We start from the raw sequence: 27,752 nt of genomic DNA on the forward strand, positions 1-27,752 counted from the left end.
GTGTTTCAGTACCACCTGACACCCACTGATCTAATCAACATTCTTTGCACACTTTTGAACTTCAATTCATTCATGGCTTGAGTGGAAAACAATCTAATCAATACTACGGCTGGGTAATGCTTTTATCAGCCGGGAAAATACCTCCCTGAGTTCCCAGGCCCTCGGAACTATCAAAACAAAGAAGTCGAGGCAGACAGCGCGGAATGCCAGTTGACAAATTCTAATTGGCAAAAGTTCCCGGAATCGAATCGACTCGAATCGTATTGAACTGATTTGCTTGCTACGGCTACTAAGGTACTAAGGTGTGTTGATTCTGATGCGGTGGGAGTGGGGGGCGCTTCTCATGTTCGAGGAGGTGTTCATTTCGCTTAGGAATGTGTGAATGTAGATTGAAATTCGATTTCAATTGCAATTCGTTGAATGTGTGCCTTTCAAGTGGGGTGCCAAAAATTTGGGTACTCCTAATATCTTAAAGTATAATTTAGATAGCATTTTGAACTTTGCTATCTCTACATATTCTACATACAAAGTTCTACGTTCAAAGTTGTTACAACTATAATAAATATAGAATATGCGTGTTTGTGGTAGTACAAATAAATTGACTTAACAAAGTAGACAAAAAATATTTGATTGTGATTTATTATAAACAAAAAATGTAGTTCAAAAATTTAGAAGGTTATCTTTGAATTACTTTCTATCGCCACTAGCGTTTGTGCCTCAACCCCAGTAAAGTCCGCCAATCGCTGAAAAATCACAGCAAAGTGCGAGCCCCCAAAAACGCGAAGCCCCAACGAGACCCCAATCCTCTGCCGCTGCGCTGCTTTGCCTTCGGCTCGGCGACCCGAAGGCCAACCCGAACGCAGACGAAGGCGACGACGAGCGGTTGCTCAGTTTTCTCTGCCTGTTTTCCGTTTGCAGTGCTCAGTTCAACTTTAGCTGCGCACGCGAGCGGTGCGGTTTTTCACTAGCGCTCGAGAGTGGCTCGTAATTGTGTTTTTGGCTGGCCAGGAAAATCCCTCTGGCGAAAAAGGGGAAAACTCGCGCGCGATTTTCACGTTCGCCGATTCACACACGACAACAACGACGACGATCGTTTTGTGGAGCGTAATTACAATATAAAACGTAGTCCGAACGCAATTGAAATACAAAACAACATAAACGAATTTTAAGTTTGTTATCAACGCGACTGAAGCTTAATGCGGGGCTTAGCTTGATTTTCTGATATTCTGACTTGTGTGATTTTCTGATTTTCTGCGTACGCTAATGCGTTGTTTTCCACCGACACTGGCTGGCAGCGTTTTCCAGTAGGTCCGTCGAATTGGCGCGCAATTTCATTGAATTGCATTGAATTGAATGCAAATTGCAATTGCGGCACCGCGTGAAATTGAACCTTTGACGGCGTCGATGGACAGTGCGCACAACGTGGCGTATGCGTAATCTGTGGCAAGCGAATCGAAGTACTCGCAATCAAATTGAAATTGAAATGCAAATGTAAATCGAAATCGAAATGGAAATGAAAATGCGAATTGAAATGAAAGGCGCGCGCCGGCTCAAATAAATTATGCGCCAGTGAGTTCTAAGTGCTTCGTCTCTTTCTATCCGCGGTGTGGCCTCTCTTTTTCGCGCAGTAATACGTATAAAATAATAAAAATAAAAAATAGACCCAAGCCCAGGCAATTGAAAATGCGATTCATATCGGTTCGAGTGGCAGCAACAACAACAACAACAGCAGCAACTAGACGACAACAACAAGAAGCGAACTGATGATCGCTGGCAACATGTCAAGCATAATTAATTTTCGATTCCGCCGATTTCTTGCCACCAGCAGCAACAGCAACATCAACAGCAGCAGCAGAAGCACCTCATCTGGAAATCTGGAAGTGTAATTACGGGTAAACTTTGCGTCTTTACTTGTTCCTTTGTAATTAATCTTTGCCTCTCCCCGATTCCCTGATTCCGAGATTCCCCGATTCTTTGTTGCTATAATGCCAAGTGCGATTTTGTTTTATTATAATGCGAAACATATAAACATTTCACTTATCTGTGTGTATCTGCGAACGTGTGTGCTATCTGCCTTTGTTGTTTCAACATTTTGCGAAAATTGTTTAATTGTTTGGATTCTATTATCACATTTGGCACTCGCTCTCGGCTCTCTCTCTTGATTTCATTCGAATTGATTACTGCCAAGCATTAGGAGTTGTAAAATCGGAATCAAAAGCGGATCAAATTGCGTATGAGCAAACATATGTTTGAGTGTCTGGCAAGCAATTCATTGAGAATTAATTTGCATAGCATTTTGGTTGGCGGAAATCGCAGTTGGACTTAATTGCCCGCCAGCCATTTGGGCTTAATAAATCCAATTCAAAATCCATTGAGGCGTTTTAAGTGAACACTCCGCATATGTACCGACTTTAAGCCGCTTTAACAGCCACCAACTAAGTGAGCGATTAAACAAAGTAGTGCCTCAGATCGGGTGCATGAGCACAAAACACCTTATCTGTTGCCGGGCATGACTCAGGGGTGATACATATTGTTTAACCAATTAGTAACGATGTGTCAAATATCGCCAGGTGATATATAGATATATAAGCTGGCCAAGTGTCAGGCGCGGCTGATAAATCACTGCAGCAGCTGCAACTGCAACTGCAACTGCAATTGCCACTGCCACTGAAACTCCAATTGCAGCGAGAATTGTCACTAAGCTAATCGCTGGCAATTTCCTGTATTACCCGCACCGAGCCATAAAAAGTGCTATCCTAGGGTGGACGGGAAATAAATAGGGAATACAATAAACTGGCTCATTAGGAGGACAGTCTGCCAGAAGGACACCAAAACAAATTACGACTCCTGGGGCTATGAAGACACAAGGCGAAGGTACAAGTCGAAACGCAAACATTGGATACAATAAAGTATGCACGGAAAGAAATATACGAAAGGATTCGTCTCTAAAGAGTACAAATCCTTTATTTAGGTAACAAGAGATGTCTGTTCAAATTCCTTTTTGTTTTTCAAACTACTAAATTTTATTTCTTGTTGTTCGTTAATATCTCATTACTTTTCAGCGTATTCTTTCGCTACATTCTTCATTTGTCTCTGTGTAAATAACACTGGTAATAACTGCTCTTTGCAGGGGGCACTGGAATTGGGATTGGGATACGTTGGGGGCGGGGCAGGGAATAAGCCAAAGCTACATGGGTTAATATGAATGTGCGCCGACATGTCCATGAAACAGACATCCATAGAACAGACGTCTGACTAGCAGTTCGAGCACTGGGCTAAACTGGCGACACACCAGCCCATGGATGACAGTCCCCATTCCCATTCCTATTCCCCCATCCCCATTCCCATCCCGCTTCCCCAATCCACCCATCCTTCAGGTACCCAAACCAAGCCCCGATCCTCCGATCCCCACTTGCAGTGGCAGAGACAAACGGACGGACTTTCCCGTACTGCCTAGGTGTCGCTTTTTGTTGTTGTTTCTGTTCGCTTTATAATAAAAATGCAACCATACCAGTTTTGCCAACTGACAACTCACATACACAGGCGGCGGGGCCAACTCGTTTGCCCCTTCTGTCCACCGACCAACATCAACATCAACAATAACAACTGCAACTACAACTACGAGCTGCATGTGAATTTGGTTTCAAAAAAAACTATGTGTTTATACCCTTGGATCAAGGGTAATTGAAGTGGATGATGTTGTTTGCTTAGCTCTGAGGATGGGCAATGCTCACAAGTTGGGCGAAATGTTTGAATGAAGATGGGCAGAAAGGAGCATTTGTCGAGCGTTGGAAGGTCCTTTGAATTGAGTTCATTTTTAGCGGTTAAGAAAGGGGAGCCGGTGAACTCAATTGTATATAAATTCTGTAGTATGTAGCTTAAAATGTTTTTAAAAATATTTTGGGGTGAGAAAAGCTGAGAGAATCGCGACATTAAATAATTTTCTTTTAATCTTGTTGGTTAGGACCCTAAGTAATAATTTCCTTTAAACTTCAAGGACCTACACGTCCCCACCCTGCAAGAGCTAGCTTTCCAGGGTATTCCCTGTGCGGTATTGCATGCAAACAATAGGATACGATTTGGGTTGCAACTCTGTCCCGTTCCCGCTGGCCACGTTCACGCACCTGTCCAGGCACAGCAGAGCCAGGCGGTCTGCGATCTGCGATCCGCGATCTGCGGTCTGCAATCTTTGGGGGGATTCAGTTCTGCTCCGCACACCGGACTCCCGAGCCGAGCGATCTGCAATCCGCACGCTCACCTGGAGTGGCGAGCAGCAAGTGCAACTGGTGGCTTGGCAGGTGTTTTTGTTTGTTTGTTTGTTTGCTGGACTTGATTATGCTGTCGAGGGGGTGGGTGGTGGTATATGCGGGAGGGGGAACGCGGTCTGCAACACTGCCTGCATAATAATAATCCAGCAATTAAAATATGATCGCATAATAACTCGACACTCGCGCGTCTGCTTATGATTTATGGTTCAGCTGGCTCGGCCAGCGACTTTTAACTTATTTATAGAGATGGTCCAGCTATAGAGCTCCCATTCTCCATTCCCGATTACCGATGCCCGATCCCCGATGCCCGATTCCCGTTCTGCGAAGAATTCTTCTAGTGGGGTAATTGTGTGGCTGCGACTACTTTTTCCGCCGCTTGTTCTTCGGCTCTCCGCATACTTTTGCATTCGCTTAAAGGTAAATTGCTGTCGCCAAGCGCCAGACGATATAGGAGACACCCCTCGCCACCCAATGTTTGCCCACCCGTCCCCGTCCCCCCACCCCCTGCACCCCGCTCGCTTTAAAGCACCCGATTCAGAAACCCCCTTTTTTTAAACAAGCCGGCTTGGCTCGTTTCGTTTTGGCAAAACCCAAAACCGAAAACAGAAGACCAAAGAGCGAACGAAAAAAAAAAGAAGACTGAGAAGCAAAAAGCAAAACATTTGATACGCCCCCCTAGCGCCAAATGCCCCCCAAAACGTCCCCCGCTTGTGACACCGCCTGTCCGACTGTTGCTTCTAATAAATAATTTTAAATGCTGACTACAAAACGAAAAACGAACGGGCGGAGCGGAGCGCAGCAAAGTGATGTGAAGTTTAAGTGTAACCCAATAGCCAAGTCGCGTTCTTAATTGCCTGCGTGGGATGTGGGGCTGTGGGACATGTTGCTGCCGCACGGATAGCTGCTTGCTGCTTGCTGCTGTGTCTGCCGCACCAAGATGTTGCAGCTGTGCAAAGTGGGCCAGGCCAAGTGCCCAAGTGTCCACCACTGCTGTAGTGGTGGTGGGCTTTTGGTGGGCAGTGAAAGACACTGGTGGGTCCAAGTCCAAAGTCTTGACACGCATTCGGGGGTAGTTTCTCTGTCTGCCAGCCTCTGTTTTCCATTTTCATTTCCATTTCCCCATTAGATGGATAGCTTATGACGTCAACCTCTTTGTCGCCATATGTCTAGGCCCACACGCACGCACCCCACACACACTCACACACACATATGTAGACTAATACACTCATACTCACGTAAGCTGCTGGGAAAAAGCATGCGTCATCGCAGAGTCTGTCGATTGCAATTTCACCAGCCCCCAATAACGATTCTGTGGGAATCCAGTCAAGGGTACTACTGTGGATGGGGTCCCTCTCTCTCTGCGTCACACAACAACAGAAAAAAAATGATAATTTCGCCATGACACGCAACGCAAACACTTGCACACACTCAAAGAGCCACAGAGCAATTTCCCTTTTTGTTGTACAATCACAGAAACTAATTAATATTTGCAGAACAATACACGGCTAATAAAAATTCCTCCGATAAGATATTAAAAATAGACAATTGCCCCGTATTCCTACAACCGTATCTGCCCATTCTGGTTGTGCCAGACTAAACGGCGTGTACTTTGGCGATTAGTGGAGTATTTCGAGGGGTAATAAAACACTCTTTGGAGGGGGGGGACTGTTGGGTAAAAAGTGATATACATATCTTGGTTACGATTCAAGTCTAGCCTCTCATAATTTGTTATTATTTATATTGTTAGATATATATTGTAAAGATAAAGAGCTCCCTTTGATGTTGTTTGTTAGTTTATTGATTTTGTAAACCCCTAAGATACACAATCCTTCCACAAAGTTTGGCACAAAGATATAAATAGAGCTTGCAGTTCTAAACTTAAACTTATGTGGAGGGGAAATCAAAGTTTTCAGACTTTGTTCCATTGCCATGCCCTCCATTCAACTTCCCTTCCTGCTGCAACGCCTCATGCTGAAATAAACTAGATTACTAATACGCCGTGTTGTGCCACATTGTGCTCGGGTTATTTACAGTCAGCAATTGCAACAATTTACTCAGTGCAGCCAGACAAAATGGCGGCAGTGGCCGCCTTGCATGTGTGTTAGTGTCCGTATCGCTGTTTGTGTATGTGTGCAACCTCGCTGACAGCATTTGGTGCGTGCCATTTAACTTGACAAGCTCATTTGTTGCAACAGCAAACACAGCAACAGCCAGCTGTACATATGCCAAGCCAGCAAAAAACGAACATTTGTTTACAATATTTATTTATTTACTAACATTCATTCCTATTGGCCTGGCAGGCAGTCCGATTCGACAATGTCGGCCGCGTTTTGGCAGCGGAATCAGCAATTCGCCCCGAGAACAAACAATTTCAATTGTCGGTGCTATAATCGCATATGCGGGCTCGTAGCAGCATGAAGCTATGTACATACATATCTATATCCATATGTGTTCGCGACGAGGGGGCGCTGGTAATGGGAGTAGTAAAGCACCTTGATAACAGCGCTCGTGTGGCGCTTGGCTCCACCGTCCATAAATCCCGCAAATCGCCAGCCGCAAGCCGATGTCTGGGCGGCAATATCCATCTTTTGTCCGAGTACGACGAGGGTTTTAGATGAGCAATTTGTAGTCGCAATTTCACACAATTTATGCAGATGGCACCGAGAATCCCCAAGCTATTAGTTTCTCGCTGCTCGCTGCTCTGCTGCTCATTTGTATGTAAATGTATTAATGTGCATTTATGTATTTCCTATGCAAAGTCCACGAAAACTTGTAAAAAAAAAAAAAATCGGAGGAAAATAAAACACTGCGTTGTCCATAAAAATGGAAGCAAAAATTTGTGATAATCATATGTTAATTTCATGTTTCTGCTCCGGCACTCCAATCATAAACAGACTAATTTATATGAGTTTAGCAGGCCTTAACTGCTGAACGTCAATAATGATAAAAACAAAAAACAAACTGAATGCGTATGAGATAGGAGACGAATATTTCTATGAAAACCGAGGGAAACTCAAACTCCAAGTCACGAAACAACTATTAACTATTTTGTAAACACCGCGAAAGGCAAATAGTCCTTCACCGTCGCTGTCAAAGATCGATCTGTTTATTAGCTGTGACTTGTCACTAGAATTTGGAACAGCTAAGATTTGTACTCGCATTGTTGCCGTAATTGAATTAACACCTCCCAGGCAACTGCTGCCCGTCTTTGTGGCAGGTTCAACGTCACGACACCGAACTAATCGACAAATAAACAAGCAGACAATCAAAGCGCTCGAAGCTGATCAAGTGCAACTGCACTGGGCTACGAGTTGTCACACGGCACCCCTTTTCCCCGTCGATTGCATGTCACAGACGAACACTGAAATCGTAGAGCCAAGATATATGGGCACATCAACGTGAATTAACAGACACATTAACCGATAACCGATCTTCAAACACGAAACACGGACGAACATAACGAAAGACTCTGGCAACGAACTCAGAACGAAAGACTCTAGAAACGAACTGACAAACGAAGAAGAGGAAGAAACGGAAGTCTAGACTCCAGCGGCGAATTGCGAACTGAATCACGACTGCGGAATGTAGTGTGCCATATGCCATATGCACGGCCGATCCGATCGCATCACAGTCCGCATATAGAGGTAATATTTTTTATGGCCATATCAAATTTCAAGCAGCAGCAGCAGAACGGAGCGACAGAGCGAAATGTCGTCAGGAGTCGAGCAAAACGGAACAACGGAACGGATCGCCACAGAACTGAGCAGAACAGAACTGGCTGTGGCGCCCAAGTGTTAGCCCCGGCACCTGTCCCATTCAACTCCCCTTTCGACCAACACCCCCCCGGCCATCATCTTGTGTTGGCCACAAAGCAGAGCTGAAAATATTCAAACAATTCGCATTTGCGTGCTAATCAATAAATTTGCCTGTGAAAACCATTTTGATTGCTTGTATCAAGCGAAACTTGTAAGCAATATAGTGCAGATCGTTAGCCGACGCTGGAATACCCTTCACAAACATTTTTTTTTTAATAGTTTTAATTGGTATTTGAGGTAATATAATTTGTCTTTGATTGGATATAATTCCCAATAAAATTTAGATAAATTTTTTTTATTTAAAACATAAAAAATGTTCATAAGAAGATGCATAATTCTGCCAATGCATTCAAAGCTAAAATCCAATCCAATCCAAAGCCAACATCCAAAACTAAAAACAGTCCATCAAGTCGTGAATATAACAGAATATAAATAAAAGTGAGATTTCTGTTTATCCGGTTCATACGAGGAATCGTTATGTTTGATAACAGTTGCCGAGAATTTGTATATTTTTTCTGGCGATTCGGAGATTGTCGTTAAACAAATGTGCCAGAAGCGGCTACCAATTCACAACAACAACCAAAATATCATACCATAAAATCGGGTTCCGCACGTCACTCGCTGGAATTCCCGTAAATCGTCTGCCCAAATTTGTTGCTTGTTGTTTTTTTTCTTCTGTTTTTTGTTTGGTCCGTTGGCTGGTTGTTTCTAAAAAATTGTTTACAGCTATACAGCCTCATATTCGCCCAATAAATCCGGTTTTCTTTCGTACAAAACAAAAAAAAGGCAACGACGAATATTTTGTATACGTAGTGTTTTGATTAACTTTCGCCTAAATAATTGCACAATAAAAAATTGTATGGAATTTCGGTTGAGGTTGTTGTTTTGATCGTATTTTTTTTTTAGCTCTGCACAAATATATGTAAGTTCGACTTTGGATTGGTCCCAAAAGCATAGATACTCACACACGCAATCCCAAACTGTGTCTGTGCATCAATTAATTGTACTGTTCGGCTATTTATAGATTTTGCGGTAAATTCGCTAATAATACTCAAATTTCAAGAGGCCAGCGCCCGCCGCACTCTAACGCCCATGCCCTCGCCCATCGATTCCCCCAACCATATTTGCCCCGAGTTCATTAATAATTTGCAAGCCGAACCGAAACCAATGAGCAGTTAAGAATAATAAAAATCGCTTTATATGATCCATGATTCATGGCCACGACAACTCCGTGCAGAGACTTCACAGCGGCTTATATGGCCAGGAATCGACCAAGATTCTGGGGTGACTAATCGGCTAGGGAAATATCATCTGATCGGATTGGAGTAATCTGGTGGCGGACCCAAAAACGGCACCGATTTAAATGGCTGGTGCTGATTGGCTAAGCAATAAACAGATGATCAAAATATGTTCACAAAACCATAAATAGAGATTTTGCAGATTTCAAATTATGAATATACATTTTTTTATTGGGCTTCAAACAGTTCCAGTTTGGTCAATTGAAAATGAAGATTTTATATTCCCACTGCAAAAACTGTTTTCCAACTCAATTTGTATTAATTAAAACTTGTTTTAATCAAGCAATTAATATTCATTTAACTTTACCAAATATCTATTATTATTTGAGCCATATGCACTTGATTTATTATACTTTAAGAAGCATTAAACTCTACACATTATTAAGATATCAACTTTTTAATGTAACTTCGGGGTAATGAATATTTAATGCATATTTAATTAAAATGCTAGTAACCGAAAACTTGTCTTGATCAAAATTTTTAGTTACTTGGTTTATGAAAATATATTTTCCTATAATATTTCTTCTTAATACAGCCACAAATAATCCCTTTATGAGCTCAATGACAACTTTGATTAAACTATTAATCGGTTTGAAGTTTAATTGATTGGAAATATGTATAATTAAACATAAAGAATTATATTTCAATTTTAGTTCGACTTGAGTACCTTTGTGTTCATTAGAAACCCTCGAATGAAATAGTATTTAATGGAACCATATGATGTGTGACTTTTATGGAGCACTTCTTCCGGCACATTAGGGCACGGCTCGACTCAGTTTGTTCTGTTTCATTCGTTTGGCAAAGATTCGAACGCTATTAAAATCGCATTACTCCATTGTGAGTGTGGAAATCGACAGAGGACGGAAGATGGAGGATTGGGGGACAGGACCAGTTTGAGGTCGGTCTTCACTGTGGTCCTGGCACTCCGCAACTCCGCAGCTGGGCTGGGCCCCATCGATGAAGCCGATGATGATGATGATGGCTAATAGCTTTGTTAGCTTTTATACGTTTGTCTGGCTTGTGACTTTATTATGTCGTTTGGTGCATTCGTTTCTTTTACGTTTTCCCTCCAAAGCTCCCCGGCATTCGAAATTGGTTAACTCTTGTCTTGTTGTTGGCCCATTGTCTTGGGCAATCGGCAATCGTCAACGTCATGGGCCTGGGCCTTGTCTTCATCTGCTGGGCTGCAACTGTAATCGGTTTGGGTTTGGGATTGGGGTTGGGATTGAGTTTGGGTTTTCGGTTTGGTTTCAGTTTCTGTCAGATGGAATTGTACCAAATAAAGCTGCGTCTTGCCCCGAAGGGCCTGGCATTTGACAAATGTGCGTTTTTAGCCATCTCATTGTTGTGGCAAACAGACTTCAATATGCAAATACATTGAAATTAGTTGCCAGGCGGCGATCGGAATCAGCGGGGAGCTTGCTATCCGAATCGAGGCTGGAGTCGTGTCTTGTAGTTGGGCCGTGGAATTTGCATGATTTGCCAAAGTCTTTGACTCTCGGGCTTTTCTTTTTTTTTGGCGCCGCTTGCGGGGGATTACGACTGATCTGGGGGCTTAATGGCCATGTGGCTGTAGGTTGTAAGTCGCTGGCATTCCGCTGTTAATTGAATTAAGCCAGCGACATGGTCCACTCCGAAGGTAATTGGCAGGAGGCAGGCCGGCAGGTCGGCCGGCCGAGCAGGGCTTTTAAGTGGAATTCGCGATGGCGAGAGTGTGATAAGGCCAGCGACGGAGGATGGACTTTGTGCGAGGAGTACTATAGTATACCATACATATACCTATGCCACCGATCATTAGAGGCTCCGTCTAGACGCCGTCTGCGTGCCATGCGTAACCCTTTTGGGGAGTCGAAAAGCCAGAACTTAGGGCCCAGAACAGAGCAGAACAGAACAGAACCAGAACAGCAGCCTAACCAATTTTCTGCAGCTCAAGTGCAACCCCGAGCCCCGGTTAATTGCCCTGGCCTTGTCGGTTGGGTTGACGCCATGTCGGGAACCATTAGAAACCCCAACGCCAGCCCATAATCACTGGCCCTTGGCTGGCGGCCACTTTAATTGGCACGACATCGTAGTCGCCGTCGCCGTCGCCGTCGCTGTAATCGCAGTCGTCTAAGTCTGAGTCATGTAATGCCGCCCGACTGGGCCGCAATTACACACATTACATAGATCTTAGGAAGTGGACCTCAAATTAAGTGCCCTGCTAATTCCCACTATTGCTGCTCGATCCATCGATCGGCTATTTTTGGGATCAACTTTAGGCCCCCGTTCCAGTCGCGGCATGCGACTTCTCAGATTTCTCAACTCATTCACTCAATCGCACATTAACCCCGAGCCTGAAAGACCAACTGATTTGGCGATTTTGAAATTGCGTACACTGCACACATGTGGCACGATCACCATCACCATCGCCATGGGCATTAAAATATATGAACAATGAACCCACACACGATAAGCCGAGAACCCAGGCAATCCAATTGAAATCAACTCTCGAGCTCGCGGGCCCTTGACCAAAATCAAGAATCGTATTTGGAATGGCAGATGAAGAGTGCTCTTCAGTGGAAGCGATGGGGAAACCACGGCGACATTGAAGCTCGCAGTTACATAATCGGCGAGAAAAACTGAAAACTGCGACTTGCTTCTTTCGCTTCTTTCGGCGCAGAAATTCTCAATGGCGATTAATTTCGAGACCTCCACTTTGTCAAAGTCATCTATCTAATTCTTGTGCGCGCACAAAGAACCATTTCCTAGAAGCAGCCAGATGAAATAATGTGTAGTAGTACTGTAATGACAATTACAGTATATATAAAGTAGAGTAGTTCCCACTTTTGATTTGCATTGTCCTTGTCAACTGACGCCTGACAAATTGCACCTAATCGCAGGGAGCGGACACAAGCACACCACTTCGAGCGATCGTCACGTAGTCAAACGCTGCATGCACTCGCCAATCCTCGCCTGTGTGTGCTGCGTTATCAAGTGCAGAAATTAACATATTATTCAGGGGTCTTAATACGAACATACATATGTATGTACAGATGTGTATAGTACAGTGTGAGCTTAGGCCTTATCAGGTCGCCGAGTGTGACAAATATCAATGAATGGGGCTACATCGGGCTTAAGCAGAACTTGAAGTAGGTTCCATTAGAATCACGTGAATAAAACGTATATTTCATAGTTAAACATTTCTACCAAGTGGGTTACATAGCAGACGTGCTATGAACCTTGTCCTTATAAGCAGGGTATCCACAGGTCCATAAGCATGCCAGCCCATAAGCACTTGTTCGACTGCCGCTTACATTTGTTGGGTCAAGCACCGATTTGGGCCGGCCAATCCAATCTCTCTTTGCAAGCGCTCCCGATCGCCGCTGGGTGTGTCACCCGATCTCCGATTGGGAATCGAGTCGAGCTGATTTGGGTCTTGGGATTAAGCTGGGGATTGGGATTAGCGCTTAGTGATTCACAGAGATTTGTATCCGCATTTGGTGCGTTCGGCGTTTGGTTGGCGCCACTTTGAAGCGGCCACAAATCAATAAAACATCAAACAGAAAACAAATAACAACAAATAACTAACAGAGAGGCTGGACGAACAACAGCAACAAGTTGTTGGCGAAAATCGCGGTGCTGTGCTGTTGCTGGTTCAAGACAAATAATAAAATATTATGCGCCATCGAAATTAATTATAACTCAAACAAGCATTACAATATTCCCTGGCTGGCGCCAGCCCGTCAAAGATCATTAACATTTTTATGATCCGCCAGATTCGAACAAAGAGCCACCTCACATAAGGCTCGTATCTGTTGTTACCTGAGCCACCACCACGCGCACACCTTGGGATACATAGATACAAAGATACGTACGTGTAGATACACGGATATACGCACCCATAAAGCGCAAAACTAATAATGTCCAGGTTGTTTAACACCTCCCAAAAAGAGGCGTGGCGAGGGCTGCTCTGATGATTCGCAGAATTCGAACGGCGCCGCTATCTCTATCTATGTACATACATACATACATCTGCAAATATGTATGTTATATGGCTGCATCTTGGGTTCCGGGCAGGAGTCGTAAAACCCAAAACGGGATGATTTACTATACTGTACTGGCCGAAATCTTTCACCCTGGGCGGCAAGTGTTTTGCACTCTCCAAAAATTGAAAAAACACCAGTTGTTGCACGGACACAGACACAGAGACACACACTTTCACACCCACACTGACATGCTGACAAATACAAATCGGTTCTAAATTTAATTTGAACAACAAAGTTGTAGGTACAAATTGGTACAAGACACCTGCAGAATATCCAAACAATTCTATTTTCGCCCGCTGCGTTGTTATTTTTAAACTAACCGGCTTGATCGTGATCTTTCTCCACCCAAACACAATTTCTTTCCAGTCATAATTCACGCGAGCAGCAGCCACAACAACAGCAAACTAATAATTCAAAGAAAAGTGTGTTTAACGGGAAGTGTGCAGAGGAAAAACTAATAGAGATTTCCGCGAACATCGATCGATTGTGAAAATGTGTTGCCAATCAAGTGGCCAGTGGAAATTTCCTGCGCAGCAGCCACGAAAATCTTCGGCGCCAAGACGGCGCTTCCCAGGATTTCGCCCACGCACCCAGCTGCTGATCCTCATCGTAGTCCTGATGGCCCTGCTGCAAGGACGAACTGTCGACGCAGGGGCGGGAGATAGTCTCTCAGGTGAGTGCCATCAAGTAGTTTTTAAGTTGTCATAGGTTCTTACACTTACATATCTATATTTATATTATCCATTAGGGTTTTACCTGGCTCAGAATGATTATAACTGCTCTTAAACTTACATGGTTAAATAATTCCTTGGACTATTTAAAAATTACTGAGATATTTCTGGGATTAAAAGTGTCTGTCAGTTTAAAGTTTTAAGAAAATAAAATCCTTGACTATTTTAGCAATCTAGCAGACTTAATTACCTCGTCAAAAGTATTTCAACGATGATTTGAAGACCATTTCTAATCAGATAATTGTATTATCACCCTTTTGGGGCATAAATTTTGATCCCAATCCGATCGTAAAAATTTCATCTAACCTTGATGAAGATCCACATTCCAGTCCGCTTGAAAACCATATTCAAAAATACCCCCAGATGTGTGTACATCTAAGCGGCTTGCCGGACTTACTGCAGCTTATGACTATGAATCATGGATTTTAGCTGATTTTTACGAGCTTATAACAGCTTTAGCTGCCAAGCAATATGATCGGTTATAGAGTTATTCCGAGCGCTTTTCTACGGAACTATTTTACGATTTTTAGCTGAGTCAGCCTTGTTTCAGCCTTTCACTGGCCGTGGTTTCCATGAATTGCAAATCTATCACAAATAAACCAAAGACTAAACATACATGTCCAAATATCCAAACTTATAGTTTTAATGAAATACATAAGGTTACCCTAGCATGTAACTTAAAGTAACTGAAAGTGTGCAATTTGTGACTAGGGATAGAAAATACAGATTGAAGATTTAAGAACTTTCAAAAGTTTATTTTTCTAACTAGTTCGGGTTAGTGTAATAGTTTGAAATGCAGTATTATTTATGTATATAGATTGTTAGTTCATATGGACACTTTTAGATTCACTTTGAACACGTGGCTCCGTCTGGCGCTACTCCTAACCCCGCCACCCCTACCACTCTCTCCTTTAACCCCCCTTGCTGCCCTTCACCTTCAGTACGCTGGCGCTTAATCGGCGACTGTGATTAATCGACGAGCGTTTGTTAATGGAGGGCGGGGGACCTCTAATCGAGGGGGTGGTCAGCGGCATTAGCTACTGACTGAGCATATATTCAAGCGCCGTCTGTGTCGCCAACACTGGCACGAATTTATTTACGCTGTTTTCGTCTGGGGCTCCTCTAAAAAACACAAATTGAGTGGGCTTTTTTATGGGTTTTCGAGTGTGTTAAATGTAAATAAAAATCGAATAAATTAGATATATTGCAATGGCGATATCGGGTTACTTGAACCAAGTTCATTAACTGTTCTAGTCAAAAAAGAGAAAGGAATGTAGAAAGTCTCCCGCCGGCGAACATGATATTTGTTTTTTATTTGATCAGAGGAAATTTCCAATTGATTTTGAAAATGGGGAAAAAAAGATGTGGTAGTGCTGCGGTGCAGGGGGCAGGGGGAAATCAGCAGGACACAATCAAATAACAGGAAAGGGTGTACCAAAAACAACAATCATCCGAGGTCCAGAGTCAAAGAACAAAGCGAACCAAAAACAAACAAGCGACCAAATTACACAGATTGTTTCTGGGGGAGGAGGGGAATCAAGAGGGGCGGTGATCAAGTAGGAGGAACCTCGATAATAACCCAGAATAAAACAAAGTCCCAAAGCCGCCCACGGAGATCGAAAGACCCAAGAAAATTGAGAAGTGGAGAACCTAAAGGTAGCTCGGGTACACAAAGAACATCATTCGGGTCAGACAATGTATTTTTAAATTTTTAATAATTCATAAAATATTTCCAACACCAAGAATTTAATTTAGTTTTGTGCTTTCTAAAGATCTTAATAAATAATAAGTGTCCCCTGCTTTATAATTTTTCAAATTCATATAATCAGTTGTTTAAAATTATACATTTGAATGTTATAGCACACATTTTCTCGCAGTGTAGCGCCGGCGTCTTCATTTATTGCCCTCAACGGCGGGTGGGAACGAGAGGGAGGAAGTGTGTGTCTGTGTGTGTTTATCAGCACATTGCAGGTGGTCCTCGCATTTTAGGAAGAAGATGCAGAAGAAGAAGAGCGGGCTCAGCCTGCTGCGATCGTCTCTCCCCCACTCCCTCACTCCGCAATAAGTTACCTGCCCTTCCGTCTCGCTCTAGCTCGACGTTTCCGTTTACCTTTTCTTGCCCCATTGTTATGATTGCGGTTGTTGTTGTTGTTGTGGTTGCCATTGTTGTTGGGGCAACATGTTTAACATGCAACGCTTGGCTACTTTGGACTTAAGCGCCACCAAAAGAGAGAAGGTAAAAACCAAACAAAGTGGCAACTACAACAGATTGCGGCAGAAGGGTACTTACACTGCGAAAAATAGTAATCAATTTATAGTCAGAGTAATTTTGTTAAATTTGTTTGTAAATATAATAATACATTTGCTGGTGTAAGTTACAAATTAAAGTTTAAAGAACATTTTATTTAAAAAGATCGTATCCATTTGACTAGCCACATTACAGTCACCAAAGAACCAGGGGAACCAAAAATATATCTTTATTTTGTTCTTCATACAAGTGAATAGAGAAAGTTGTGTGTAACCTCTATGGGCACATATCCTTGATCAAATTTCTTACAGTGTACAGTAAACACGCTCGCACATATGAATGTACATAAATCCAGAGGCCTAATCTCATTGACCTGCAGAGCGAGATCAGATTGAGATGCGCAAGGGGACGAGGTGGGGAGGGGGAGGGTGGGCGAGTCCATTTTGGGTCACGTGGTCGGATAAGATCTCGGTCGGTGGGCAATTTCCGGCGCTTGTACATGCAATGAATCGTCTTGTTTGTGTTTGTTTTGGTGTTATTGCATCAAGAGTCAACGTCAGTGGCAGGAAATGCAAGTGGGTGGGGTCGGGGTCGGGGGCACTACTCACCACTACCTACTCCAGCCCAATCCAGATAGGCACATCATCACTTATCACTAATCCAAGCTCCAATTTTCTTTTGCAGGCGTGCGGCAATCCTGCTCGAATGAGGGAGAAGAAGTCCAACTGAAGAACCAGCCGCAGATTTTCACCTGCTTCAAGTGCGAATGCCAGGTGAGTCGACTCTAAAAGTGCTTGCCACTTTAATTTCGCATTTATACCGACATACACCCCGCCATCTCCGTTTGCCCCCTAGGTTTGCTTCTTGAAGGCTCCACAGATCCTTGCCAAGTTGGCGAATGGAGCTGCTTTTTGGCCTCGATAAAAGTCACTTAAAGCGAAATGAAACGAAATGAAATAGCATAAACACGCTTGCTAAAATAAATCTCGTGTACATGCCCCGCCTTCCCTCTCTACCCACCCTTTCCCGCCTCTATCTATCTCCCTCTCAGCATGGGACAACGCCAGTGTCCAGCCAGCAGGACATTCAGACTCTGGTGATTGCATTGCAGCTACATCCTTAGCGGCCTGCCAAAATGAAAAATACCGATATTCTTTGAATATTTCAAGCAGATTGCCAGACCCCACTCGACTATGTATGTTACTTTGAGCGATGAGGCGAAGGAATTCCAAAAAATTAAACACTTCTTTAGGCTAAACTATTCCTCAAGTTGTATTATTTTCATAACAGAAATGGTAGAAATACTATATTATTCAAATGCAAATCTATGGCTTGCAAAGTGCTCTGTGTAGCAGGAAAAGAAGTGTGAAGCAGCTGAAGATATTGCCGGAATCTGTCGGAATGTTTGAGTATGTTTGCATTTGTTTGGCTTCGCCACTTCCTCTCGCCAGCATGCGTCTCTCTCTCTCCATCTATCTCTCTTTCCCTCTGGTGAATTTTTTATGATCCAAGGTCGTCAAACGGGTTTCGCGCCGTCATCCGCCGTGTGGGACGGGTATCACGGGTACTACAGGCATCATGGGCACGGGCACCACGGGCATCGTGGCATCGGCATTGGCAAGGGTATTCGATCTCGGCACTCGATCGTTTGACAAACACTTGGCGCCGCCGCCGTGATTTTTCGTCGCCAGCAGCAGCCCCTCTCTTTCGCCCAGCATCCCGCCATCTCTTTCCCTTTCTGTCGCGGCTCAAACGGCAAGCGGCTTCGTGTCGTCATTAAGCGAGCGCGTGCTCATCTGTCTGATCGATGAAAAGAGAGTGGTCGCAAGGGGCACAGGTGGAGGTGGAAGGGGTTGGCGGCAGGGTTGCCAACACTTGGCGAAAAATAGTTACAAGTGGCAGGATCATAAGTTTTATCATGAGCTTATCCTTGGGCTATTGTGTCTAAGAGGGTCTTAGTCAACTGACTTGTTGAACTTGAGTTTAATATGTTAGTTTACCCAAATTGCGCAGAATTTCTGTCACTGTAGTGCTGTCGTGAACCTGCTGCTAATTTAGCGCTAAGCGCTGCTAAACGCCGCTGCTCCAATTTGAGCGGCAAGCGTTCAGGCTGGCGCCGACCGATCATTCGCAGCGATCCAAGATCGAAGCGATCCAAGCGATCGATCGATCGATCGGCGCTGAATCTTTTTTCGCCTGCGGCTGAGCTTCGCTGCGATGTTATTATTATTTCCATTGTTGCTGCTGCTGCGGCTGTCGTCGTCGTCAAGTGGGCGTAACCGAAATTAAAAAACAGCAGCAAAATCAGCGGGGGGAGCGCAAAAAAAAAAGCAAAAGCCGCAAAAAAAAAGATACGATACTGGCGCCACCTTACTGGGGAAGGCGCCATCGGTGTATGTCCGTCTCTTTCCGCAGCGACGGCACGCTGCATCTCTGTCGCACGCGCTGGGGATTCGTCGCGCGGACTCATTAAAAGTTCATGAAATCGAATTCGACCCGTGTTCGAGGCGATTTCTCTTAGTGGCGCTCTTAAGGCCCCCAAATCGAAACGCTCGCCAATGGAGCGTGCAAGGCGTTAAGCTGTAATCGGGGCTTGAACGCATAAAGCCGATGAATAATGCTCGCTTACTGGGCTCCCGTAATGTAAGTCTGTTTGGGAATAACCAACCAGCCATTTAAGTCGAAACTTTACGACGCGCGTTTATTGTCTAAATATATATGAATATATATATGAATATATACGTTCATGCATAGAAAAGACTTGGAAATCGTCAGGGACATTCTGCGAAAATGGTACTCCAACCCCTGGAAAAGGACCACAAATTTTCGCTTTATGCGAATATTATGCTGAATCCGCTGAATTCGCACTTAATGGCTTATGATTTAAACGATTTTCGGGAGGGGGAAGGATGGCTTCATCCACGATTGAGCAGGACTTTTATGTGGATTTGCAAATTAAATTTTTTTTGTACTCTGGAAATGGGTAAACATGTGATTAGAGGACACAGTCAGTGATTGATAAATATTAACTAGACGCTTGAATAAATATTAATGCAAAATGTACAATATTATAGTGGAACTGGGATTAGCATTTTTACTTTACTTCTGTATTAATATTAATAAGGGATTTACGATCGCCAGGGGCAAATCAGCAAATTGGAATCATTAGAGCTGTTTTAGTGTGCATAACTTTGGCTAAATAAATTCACTTTTACCAATATGGAATTCTAGAGCACGGGCAAACCAGATTTGGCCAAATATTTTCATACAGGTCTGCCAACTCCTTTCCTTTCCTTGCAAATTCTTTGGGCAGACCGTTCTAAAACTCAAAAGCAAATTTCAATTCCGAATCCGAGTCCAAGTCCAATTCCGATGCCAATTTGAGCCGTAGCCCACAAGTGACAAAATACACATGACCATAAAACCACAAGACTGCCATTACCATATTTACTTCGCGTCTAGAGCGGCAGACTCGACTCCAACAACCTGGCCAACTAAACTCCGAGATGGCCAACAGAAAGAGAGGCTCGGATGCTGATGGTGAAGGAGATGGAGATGGAGATGGGGACAGAGACGAAGACGAAGACAGAGACAGTGTTAAAACCGATCATGTTTTGTCAAACGCAAGGTCGTTAGAGGCCGTTTGCAAATGTGGTTCTGCCACTGTGGCAAACACACTCGCACACTCGGACACACAGAGCCAGAGCTTGTTGTTGTTGCTGCCGTAGACTGCCGCTGGGCAAGATTGGCAGCAACAACAAGAGCAGCAACAACAGCATCCATGCCCACTCTCCATCATCCACTGCTACTTAGCAGCTCGGGTTGCCATCGTGGCGCCTTTGGCTTTGGCAATCTTTCGCAGAAAAATGCCTCAACTTTCATGTTGGCTGGGCATATTTCTATACCGGTTCCCGATTAGAAAGAAAGAATTCCAAAGCATAAACAGCTGGATGCGAGTTGGCCGAGACCAGGTCTCAGCTCTATCCGGATTTTGAGAGCACGTGAACTTTGATCCGTGAGATACGACGTGCGATTACAGTGATACTCAATCTGTCAGCTTACTGCATTTCAAGAAATGCACTGAGAACAATTGTCGCAAAAGCTTGTTTCTGTTGGATTATTACAAAACATATAAAGAGGTGGAAACTCAGAAAGCGTTTATTTATTACTAAGACGTGTAGCAATAATTGAAATACATTTTTAATAGGTCAGCGAAGGCATGAAAAACATCAATACTAGTTAATTCGAAAATCAGCGCGACCTTTACTTCAGATAATTTAGTTTTTCGTGTGGAAATTGGGAATGAGGGAAAAGGGGAAAGGGGCTGGGGGAGTTACGACAATGCCGCACTAAAGTGCCATTAAAATTCCAACTAACAACTGCCATTAAAACTAATACGATGATAAACATCTCGCAGCCAGGGACCGCGACTGAGACTGAGACTGCGACCGAGACTCTCGAGATTTTCATTTTCATAACAATTGCAAATTTTGCACGTTGCGGCCCCATCCAAATTGAGATCCAATCTGGTTTGCTTGCACTAAATTATAGACACACACACACTCAGATACACAGATACACGAATACTCGGCGACTTGGAGACTCGGAAACTCACCAACATTGTTCGGAGCAACTGCATACAAATTAGTGAAATATTTTGCCTGTTTTTGGTCGACATCTATCTAGATTTATAGATACATTTACAATTAGTGGCGGCTCCGGCTTCGACTCGAGCTCTATTATTACGGCACCGGCTGGAGATCTGAATCTCAATCTGAATCTAAATCTGGCTTTAACCTGTCACAGCCAGCAGCTGTTCCACCACTGCCTCCACTCAAGGGTTAAAGTTAAAGGCAATACCAACAGCAACGGCAACAGCAATGGCAATTGCAATAGCAATTGCACAAGCCGGCCAAGTTGCAACAGTTTGACTTATGATCGACATCAATTGCAATGCTCCCCGCTGCAGCTGTCAGCATGTCGTTAACACAGCCAAATGGCTAGAAAATCCAGATGCATAGATACGCGCATATAAATATATGTATATCTGAGCCGATTTCTCTGCTGCTTACCATGTGCCTACCTGTGGGCAGGCAATCAGCCGAGGGATCAACTAACGAGCTGCAAAGAGAGCGCGGAGGGGGGCTTTTGGTCTTAAGGATAAATTACTGCAGCATAAATTAGTCGACTTTGCATAATCTCAGCTCATTTTCCACCTTGACTTTCAGAGAACAAGCTCAAAGCAATGCTATTCATATTCACAGTATAAAACGAAGGGAAATCCCTTCTATTCTTCTGTAGCTAGCAAACCAATCGCCACGCCCAAAGCCAATTGCACTGAAGGTCAGAGTTCAAAGCTTCATTGAGCAATGGCAATTTCGAAAGCAATTGCTGGGCAGCAAATCAGGTGGAGGTGTGTTTTAGGGGGGCAAAGGTGGAGACAGATGTGCACTGGCCAATCATCAGCTCCACTGCATCTTTCACATGGCTAAGCGCATTTGTGCAAATTGCTCATACGCCCCGTAGAACGGATCAAACGACTCAGTTTCAATACTAATGCAATGTCTTTCATTTCATCCGATGCTTACAGAACGGATTCGTGAATTGCCGAGATACTTGTCCCCCAGTCAATGACTGTTACATTCTGGATAAGTCGAACGGAACTTGTTGCCGCAGGTGCAAGGGTAAGTAAACGTTGTTAATATATCCACTTTTTCAGTCACAAAATGCAACTATACTAGGTATTGGTAGAGCATTTATTTATGTGAATTGTTTGCATTCCTCAGGTTGCTCTTTTCGCGGCATGTCGTATGAGAGCGGTTCGGAGTGGAGCGATCCGGAGGATCCCTGCAAGACGTACAAGTGCGTGGCCACCGTGGTCACCGAGACGATCCAGAAGTGCTATTCGCAGTGCGACAACAACCAGTTGCAGCCACCACGACCGGGCGAATGCTGTCCCACCTGTCAGGGTGAGTCTTGTGGCCAGCTCGATTAGATCCAGACCAGTCCCAGTCCCAGTCCCATTCGGTTCCCCCGTCCCCAGTAGCATCACTCACTAAAATTAGCCAATGATCCCGCTAATGCCTCATAATCGCTAGACAATAGAGCGTCCGACCAGATGGACAAACTGGTGTGGTCACTGCAGCATAAAATATGTTAAAATGTTTCGAAATTCGTAATTATGTACTAGAGGGAAGAGAAGCCCATAGGCATTGCCCAACGCAAAGTAGATCATCGCAGATAGTGCCAGCATATTTATGTCTCTATTACCAAAATGATTTATTCATGGGGCCCCATCTGCCGCGATCAAATCTCCGGATCTCCAAATCATCTGCTGCGATCCGTTGATCTGTTTTGATCTGTTCTCCACGACGTGGCTGTTATTGTTGGCTCCGCTTATTTATGGGCTTTAAATTGTCTATTAAGGCGACAATGTCGCCCCGCATATTCGCATTGCGATCGCGGCTGAGAAAACAAAAGCAACACACCGAATCTGGGGGCCCTCCTATGACGCTGCCTATGCAAATGCGGTAGATGCCGCTTGGAAACCCGTTTCGCCTTGTGGAAAATTTCTTGGCCCGTGGCCAAGCAAATCAAACCCAACTAAATCATAAGTGTCTGATGGCTAATGTCTGATGTCTAATGTCTACTGTCTAGTGTCTAATGTCTAGTGTCTTATATCTGATGGGATTGCCATGTCGCTTTCAGGTTGCAAGATCAACGGACAGACGGTGGCCGAGGGCCAGGAGGTGGACGCCTCCATCGACGACCGCTGTCTGGTGTGCCAGTGCCGCGGGAACCAGCTGACCTGCTCCAAGAAGACCTGCCCGGTGCTACCATGTCCCATGTCCAAGCAGATCAAGCGTCCGGACGAGTGCTGTCCACGCTGCCCGCAGAACCACAGTTTTCTACCTGTTCCAGGTGAGTTGTCATGGGAACTTGGATATTTCTCATAGCATATATAAATTGAAATTAGCTTGAAGCATACAAAGTTCTTTAAGAATTTTATGCAAAGGAAAACGGAGGCACTTAAATAAATACAATTAACAAAGCCATAAATTCCAAAAATAATTTTTTAAAAAGTGTGATATATTAGCAGGTTATTTATAAAGACTAGATGTATATATGCACAGGTATATGGAATACAAAATATAAGTATTTTTACTTTTTACCAATTCTGCTTAAGTCGAGGAAGTAAAAATCGTAATATATGAAAAATATGAAACTATATCATATTTGTCTTACTACTTCATTACATATTCTTGCAGGTAAATGCCTCTTCAACAAAAGCGTCTATCCGGAGAAGACGCAGTTTATGCCGGATCGGTGCACGAACTGCACCTGCCTGAACGGTACCTCCGTGTGCCAGCGACCCACCTGCCCGATCCTAGAGTGCGCCGCCGAGTTCCAGGAGCCGGATGGCTGCTGTCCACGCTGCGCCGTGGCCGAAGTGCGGAGCGAGTGCAGTTTGGATGGAGTCGTATACCAGAACAACGAAACGTGGGACATGGGGCCGTGCCGCAGCTGCCGTTGCAACGGTGGCACCATCCGGTGTGCCCAGATGCGCTGTCCGGCGGTCAAGTGCCGGGCGAACGAGGAGCTCAAGCAGCCGCCGGGGGAATGTTGCAAGCGGTGCGTGGAGACGGCCGGCACGTGCACCGTCTTCGGGGATCCCCACTTCCGCACCTTTGACGGCAAGTTCTTCAGTTTCCAGGGCAGCTGCAAGTATCTACTGGCGTCCGACTGTCTGGGCAAAACGTTCCACATCCGGCTGACGAACGAGGGACGCGGCACGCGGCGTGCCAGCTGGGCCAAGACGGTGACCCTAAATCTGCGAAACTTAAAGGTCAATCTCGGCCAGCGAATGCGGGTCAAGGTGAACGGAACTAGGGTAACGTTGCCCTACTCTGTCGTAGCTGGTGGCCAGAACGTGACGATTGAGCGTTTAGCCGACGGCGGAGCGGTGATGCTGAGATCGGAAATGGGCTTGACCCTGGAGTGGAATGGAGCTGGCTTTCTGCAGGTCTCGGTGCCGGCGAAATTCAAGAAAAGACTGTGCGGTCTGTGTGGCAACTTCAATGGCAGTTCGCGTGACGATCTCACGGGGAAGGATGGACGAAATCATGGGGAGGACGAGGTCTGGCACTTTGCCAATTCCTGGAAGGTGGGTGGCCCCAAGTCATGTTCCCGCAAGCGTGAATTCCTCGCTGCCACGCCCACCTGCGACAAGCGCAAGTCGAACTTCTACTGCCACCCACTGAGTGTTCCGGCGCTCTTCGGCGACTGCCACGAGCGGCTGAATCCGGAGAACTACAAGGCCGCCTGCCGCATGGACGTGTGTGAGTGTCCATCGGGCGACTGTCACTGCGACAGTTTTGCGGCCTACGCCCACGAGTGCCGGCGACTGGGCGTCCAGCTGCCGGACTGGAGGAGCGCCACCAATTGCCCCGCCGGCTGGCGTCGCAATGCCACGTTGTCGAGCTTCAAGGGCAACCAGTTCTACGGCGATCCCAGCTTCAGCCGGTTGAAGGGTCGGCGCCAGAAGAACCACCAGCTGAGGCTGCAGCTGCAGCAGGAGCAGCAGCAGCGGAGCAAACAGGGCCAGAAGGGGCGGCACAAGCCGGGTGGCCACAACCAGCTGGACAGGCAGGGCCACAACGGACTGGACAAGGATCAGCTGCAGAAGGAGTTCATCCTGAAGCATGTGCCCAGCAGTTTCCTCTATCCGCGTGCGCCGGATCGCACGCCGCCGCCCCTCCACTAAGTTAGTTGTCCGTTTAACTTTAGTTACCCATTTAGTTACTACACACACCCCCACACACACGCACATTCATGAGCACGCCCATCCACACAGACACTCTCGCGATGGGGGCCGTAATCCATAGCATACTTTTAGAGGCCCCCAAAAGTGCCAGAGACGGTGGGGAAAACCTAGTTGAATTCGCTCCCATGACAGCCAGGCCACAGTATTACGCTGAACGTCCTCTGGAGTAGGCAGATATAGATAGTCCGGATATAAATATATATACATATATCGTATTCAGACACACACATAGCATCGAAACTCATCCTGTCGCCATTTTTGTGTAGCCTAAGTTTTATTTATTTTAGCTTTAGTAATGGAGTTTTATCCGGAGAGCCTGTTGTTTGTGTGCCTGTTTTGTATTTGTATTTGTACTGCTGTATGTGTGTTTCGTCGCTGCGCTAAACTAAACTAAACTGATCTAAAAACTAAACTATAACTATAACTTAACTTAAACTAAACCTAAGCTAAGCTTTAGCTAAGTGTACTTAGAAGTTAACGCAGTCCTAGCGAATATACTTGATAATGTTTGATTAAAATATAAAAATATATAAAGGACGAGGATGAGGACCTACCCAACTACTATGAGAACTGCACAACAGTATTTTTGCTTAGTTGAAACTTGAACGAGCCCCAGATCCGCAGATCCCTAGAACTCAAACCTACTTAACCAACTCGAAATTCCGCTTATCTCAAATCGCAAAATTAACCAACTTTTATCCAAACTGTGTTAATATTTATACAACTATCGCCAGCTATTTATGCACCTAACCGGCGGAAAGGGGAGACAGCTCTTTGCCATTTTTCAATTCTACAAATTAATCAAGTTTAAAGTTTAAAGTTTAATGTTAATGTAAAGTACTATAATAACTCTTTATACACTACTTGTATGGCTGGAACTGTAAGTTTACGATATATTTGAATACCCAAAAGATGAAAAAAGAAAAACACAACAAAACAAAAACCAACGCAACAAATGCAAGTGGATGAAATCAAATTAAAATATATGAAAACAAACTATAACTCATGTTTTAAATGGGAAAGTTTTTTCAGAGTATGTGGCAATATGTGAGGATACGAAGATCTTCAACGTTTTGCAATTTCAGCAACCAACATGCTTTTTAAAATTAAATCAAATCTATAGAAGTGCGTTGCACTATTATGTCCTGTTTGGAAAAGAAATCCAAACGATTGAAAAGACATCGCAGTTGACCAGCTCAGAAAGTGGAAATAGAATAGCAATAGCCGGTGGGAACTTCAGCTGCTGACTCTCAGCTTCCTCATCCTGGCCCCTCCTCCTACTCCTCCCCTCGAGCAGAGGATCCACGGCTCCAAGTTGTGTTTATTGTTCTTTGCTCGTGTGTGGCATCAGTTTCAGAGGCACGAACTTCAACTCTCCGCGACGACACTGCGTCTGGGGTGGCATCAAGCACTCTGATGGGTCCGAATCCGATTCCGATTCCGAATCCGAGTGGCAGTCTGGTTCTTATGGCGATGCCATGGCCAGTGCGGAAGGAAGTGGAGTGCAGAGCGAGTGCCAGCGGCCAAGGGCCACTCCAGAGTCTGATTGGAACTGGGATTCGAAAGGGGCACAACTCAGTCTGGCTGGCGTCGTGTTACGGGCATGGCCATTAGCCATTATCCATTTGCTGCCAGTGGGGGCAATGGCAATGGCAATGCCAATTTATGCATGTTTGCTTAGCAATAATTGTCAGCGATGTCTAGGGTCGGACTGGCAATTCCCATTCCGGGTCCCGGGTCCAATTCCCAGGGCAAGATTGTCTGTAATTCGAATCGAACTTACTGGACAGCCTGCAGAATTCTGAGAACGAGGCGGGCGCGCTCGTAAATTCAAGCCATCCGATCGCAGGCGATTTAGACGGAAAACACAATCTGGCATGGCCCCATGGATCATGGCTTGCGGCTCATTGAGGAAAGCAGTCTGCACATCAACAAAAATATTGCCACTATTTGATTTTTTGCTAAATGTTTTTAAAAGGCAACCAGGCGGCATGTGGTTAAAAATCTATAAACTATATAAAAATAATACTAATAGTGTCATATTCAAACATGACCTATAAGTACTCGATTTAATTGGAGATACTATTTTTTCAAGTGTATATTACCACGCAGCAGGCACGTGCACTGAATCCCGAAACAAGTCGATCGATCAGCTTGATGCCGCTTCCAACTGCAAGTGCCTGCTGCCTGATTGATGTCCGTCCAATGGCCAGCTATTTCTGCAGAAATCTCTGTGCACTTAAACTCGATCTTGGAGCACGGTGACATCTGCCTGCCCGGATCGCCTTTGAGCATTTCCGCGTGTCGCTCCTCTGGAGACGCCGGCGACACGTGCTCGCTCCTTATCGGGCGCTAACCTGTCCATATCGGACCAGCTGCCACATAGTCACATAGCCACCTATTCCACTGGGCATCCGCCGATCTGCCGTCGACCATTCCACAGCCACGATGATGGTGTGGCGCCATGGCGTGAGCCAAATTTGGCATTCGGTGAAATGCTGCTCTTCTGTCGGACGAGTGGCGTTTTCTGCATTCCCCAAGCG

General features: G+C 44.8%; 1 protein-coding gene across 2 annotated transcripts; it reads left to right on the top strand.

Annotated features, from left to right (window-relative positions):
* The first annotated feature begins 923 nt into the window (after positions 1 to 923).
* Positions 924 to 26,208, top strand: LOC6530626 (BMP-binding endothelial regulator protein). Of its 2 annotated transcripts, none has more exons than XM_002091503.4 (7): positions 924 to 1,892; positions 13,773 to 14,079; positions 17,070 to 17,158; positions 21,976 to 22,069; positions 22,172 to 22,354; positions 23,094 to 23,306; positions 23,654 to 26,208. In XM_002091503.4, exons 2-7 carry the CDS (start codon positions 13,899 to 13,901, stop codon positions 25,147 to 25,149), a joined length of 2,256 nt encoding a protein of 751 aa, XP_002091539.1. In that variant the 5' UTR covers positions 924 to 1,892; positions 13,773 to 13,898; the 3' UTR covers positions 25,150 to 26,208. The 2 variants fall into 2 exon arrangements, with proteins under 2 accessions (XP_002091539.1, XP_039228082.1); XM_039372148.1 differs by lacking the exon at positions 924 to 1,892 and adding an exon at positions 12,979 to 13,643.
* The last annotated feature ends 1,544 nt before the right edge of the window (positions 26,209 to 27,752 follow it).

Source organism: Drosophila yakuba, chromosome 2R (assembly GCF_016746365.2).
Source record: "Drosophila yakuba strain Tai18E2 chromosome 2R, Prin_Dyak_Tai18E2_2.1, whole genome shotgun sequence".
NCBI classification, from domain to species: Eukaryota; Metazoa; Arthropoda; class Insecta; order Diptera; family Drosophilidae; genus Drosophila; species Drosophila yakuba.